The sequence below is a fragment of the Vespa velutina genome, chromosome 5 (genome assembly GCF_912470025.1).
Source record: "Vespa velutina chromosome 5, iVesVel2.1, whole genome shotgun sequence".
Taxonomy (NCBI): domain Eukaryota; kingdom Metazoa; phylum Arthropoda; class Insecta; order Hymenoptera; family Vespidae; genus Vespa; species Vespa velutina.
This window is the reverse complement of record NC_062192.1, coordinates 5833258-5836998: the sequence shown is the minus strand read 5'-3', so window position 1 is coordinate 5836998 and position 3741 is coordinate 5833258. Positions and strand designations below refer to the sequence as shown.

Here is a 3741-nt window from a genome sequence, read left to right as displayed (position 1 = left end):
ACAATTTCGAACAAGATTGGACCGTTTCTAATTCTCCCCTTCTTTCTTTCTTTTTTTTTTCTTTCATTTGTTTGTTTGTTTGTTTGTTTGTTTGTTTGTTTGTTTTGTTTGATCGTTCGTTAGTTCGTTAGTTTGTTAGTTTGTTAGTTTGTTTGTTTGTTAGTTTGTTTATCGTCCAACTTTGTCACTTTGCGAAAATCTAGGAGGAGTGGGGGGAAATTTACGAACCGTTTGTACGTGCTTTTCGAGTGACTTTTGAAATAATAATCGATTTTACTCGAAGTGATTATTTTTTTCCTCTCTTTTTATTTTTATTTTTTATATTTTGTAATTTTAACAGTTTCGTTAATTTTAGGAAGAAGATATTTTTCGTTCTTATATAATCTTCAGATGATTTTTTAATACCATCAAGGGAAAGTACGAGATGCGTATTAAGACGTATGGGCTATTTTCTTTCCTTTTTTTTTTTCTTTTTTCTTTTTTCTCTCTAAAGTACAATCGCATCTTACGTCGATATTATTGTATTAATTTCCTAAGAAGAAAAGAGTCCTGGGAGATGGGGATAAGAGATGGAAGTGGGGTTGGAGGGAATGGGGTAAAACTATCGGTTTAATAATGATCACAAGTAATCAATTATAAAAGTGATCAATTTCAATTTCGAATAAAAATTTATGAGGACTAAATCGAGCGAAGGAACAACGTAACATATTTTAAATAATAATATTTTAATATTAAACACGATCATGAGAGAGAATTCTTTATGAAACGTAAGAATTATAATTAATCGTATATATAATTTTTAATAATTTTTGGAGAAAAAAAAATTTCCCTTGAAAATTTTTCATAGTTAAAGAAGATCGGACTATTTTAATTTGTAAAATAACGGAGACGTGCACACACACACTCGCAACGATATTTATGGGGCGACTGGAAATTCAAATGAAGTTACTTCCACAGATGTCATATTTTCTCGTTAAGTTTACAAGAATATAACGGACGGTTGTAGGTACTCGCACACTATGATATATATTTCGTTGTTCCTTCGCAAGAGTCTCCACCCCCTGGAGAGTCCTCTTAACGAGGACGATCCGTCGTTCCCGGTTTGAGCAAAGCACTCTTGCGTGCGTATGTGCTCGCTCGCTTCCACGCAAATTACATCGTCGAGTATTTAAATACATAGATATATAATTATTATACATAGTTGTTATGCACATTGGGTGCACGCTCGAATACCGGGAATAAGGGTACATTGATGGTCCGAATCGGTGTTATTTGTATCTCTTTCTTTCTCTCTCTCTTTCTTTCTCTCTTTCTCTTTCTCTCTTTCTCTCTCTCTCTCTCTTTCTCTCTCTTTTTCTCTCTCTTTCTCTTTTTCTATCGAGGTCTCTATTAATATTTGATACTTAATGTTTGAAAAATCGTCAAAAAATTGACGACTCGTTCGATGTCAAATAAATAGTTTATTTTGTTAATTGTTAATCTCGGTAATTAATAATGAATACTCACCGAGATGTGCCCTGTTTTAACGCGGCTTGTGACGTCAAGTAGGTACGTACTATTTTAAAACATTTGTAAATGTGTCCGATCGCGATTGATCGTATCTTCTTCTTATCTTCTTTGTGTGCAAAAGAGAAAAAAAAATAAAGATAGAAAAAACAAAAAAAAAGAGAAAACAAAAAATAACATTCTCATATAATGTTTATAGATATTGTAATGTGTGTGTGTGTGTGTGTGTGTGTGTGTGTGTGTGTGTGTGTGTGTGTGTGTGTGATATGTGTATATGTATTTTTAGCTTACCTTCACCTTCGCTGTGTGCATGAGAGAATGATACTCTAGTTTTTTAATTATTTTTTTTCTTCTCTTTTTCTTTCTTTCTTTCTTTCTTTTTTTGTTTTATTTTTGTTTTCGTTCGTTCGTTTCCTCTATCTTTCTTCTTTCTTTTTTCTTTTCTTTTCTTATCTTTACTTTTCTTCTATTTCCTTTTTGACTCCCTCTTTGTTTTTGTTAAAACACGCTTGTCACTCCTTGATGATTTACGACGCACACTTACTGTACGAAAACATTCGTACTCCGTTTTTTAAAGTATCAAATACATTAGACGAAATAGTTTTTCATTGTCTTAGAATAAGTTTTTAGATTAGTATTTTGCAAACTCGGAGTACGAACGCATTGTGGCTGCCGTTATCCTCGACATGTTTACGTCATTCATCAAATGACCTAGTCTACTTCATCTTCGATAATTTTGCATGTTTAGGAAAGTACATATGTATTTCCTTTCTCTTTTTTCTTTTTTTTTCTTTTTTTTCTATCTCTTTCTTTCCTTTTTGGTCGTAACTATATCGCACACTATCGCGCGTTCATTCATCTCTTTTTTTCTTTTTCCGGATATTTTTTTCCTTTTTTTTTTTTTTATATTCTCGATAATTAGCGTAAAAAAAGAGGTCCGTTTTTATTTTAGATAGTTGCAATTAATATTTAAAGTTTTATGTGAGTTTTAATCTTAAATTTGCAAGGAAAGAAACTTTTTTCAAAAGTGTGCAAAAGAAAGAAAGAAATCGTGACATTGGAAAAAGTATCTAACCTCTTTACCCAATTATCACGCTAAAAACACGGTTGAACGCTTCGAGTACAGCCATAATAATAATAACAACAGCAACAATAAAAATAACTTGTTCGGGCTTTCATTAAAACTAAAAATGTCTAGCACGTTGATGGTACCTTACGTTCTCGCCGTATATTTTCCTCCTATCTGTTCCTTCGTCGAAGAGTTGGTGCACATATGTACGCAATAGGTATTCGTTGCAAGACACATATGTATACGTGTATGTATGACTTGCAACTTTGACGGCAAAATGGTTTCGTGCGAAAACGTAAGTTTGTTGAATTAGATTCTTGGCTGTGAAAAAAGAAAAGAAAAGAAAAGAAAAGAAAAAAGAACAATGAAATGAAATGAAATAGAAAAAGGAATTTCAAGGAGAAGAGCGTCCGTTTGATCGGAACGATGGCACGGTGTTACAGGTACAGTCCGTTGGCGGGTGACCTCCTTGCGAACTCGATGCTGCCAGGTAACGCGATGAACGGTTCCGGTTGGTGCATCTTTGTCTACAACCTGGCACCCGAGACCGAGGAGAACGTCCTGTGGCAGCTCTTTGGTCCTTTCGGCGCCGTCCAGTCGGTGAAGGTCATCCGGGATCTTCAGACAAATAAGTGCAAGGGTTTTGGTTTCGTAACGATGACCAATTACGAGGAGGCGGTGGTGGCGATTCAAAGCCTGAACGGTTACACTCTCGGCAATCGCGTGCTCCAGGTCAGCTTCAAGACGAACAAGAGCAAAGCCGCGTAGGGCAAACAACAACAAGCAGCAGCAGCGGCAGCTGCGGCGGCAGTGGTAGCTGCCGCCGCGGCAGACGCGGTAGCGGTAGCAGCAGCAGCAGCCTACGATCATCGTGAGCGACTCCTACGTACGGTGGCTCAGCTCCCGGTAGCTTTACCGGCTCACGTCTACACCAAGAGAACCAACAATCAGCAGCACCAACAACAACAACAACAACAACAACAACACCATAACCACCACCACCATCACCAACATCATCAACAACAACCACAACAACAACAGCAGCAGCACCACCACCATCATCATCACCACAATCACCAAAATCATCAGCAACAACACCATCATGCAATTGGCGGTAACGTTGCTGGGAACAATAGCGCCGCCGGTGGGAGCGGTAACAATCATCC

At 36.9% G+C, this 3741-nt stretch overlaps 1 protein-coding gene across 1 annotated transcript; it reads left to right on the top strand.

Annotated features, from left to right (window-relative positions):
* Positions 1–2475: 2475 nt before the first annotated feature.
* LOC124949403 (ELAV-like protein 2) lies at positions 2476–3348 on the top strand. Its single transcript, XM_047494405.1, has one exon. It carries the CDS (start codon positions 3002–3004, stop codon positions 3341–3343), a length of 342 nt encoding a protein of 113 aa, XP_047350361.1. The 5' UTR covers positions 2476–3001; the 3' UTR covers positions 3344–3348.
* The last annotated feature ends 393 nt before the right edge of the window (positions 3349–3741 follow it).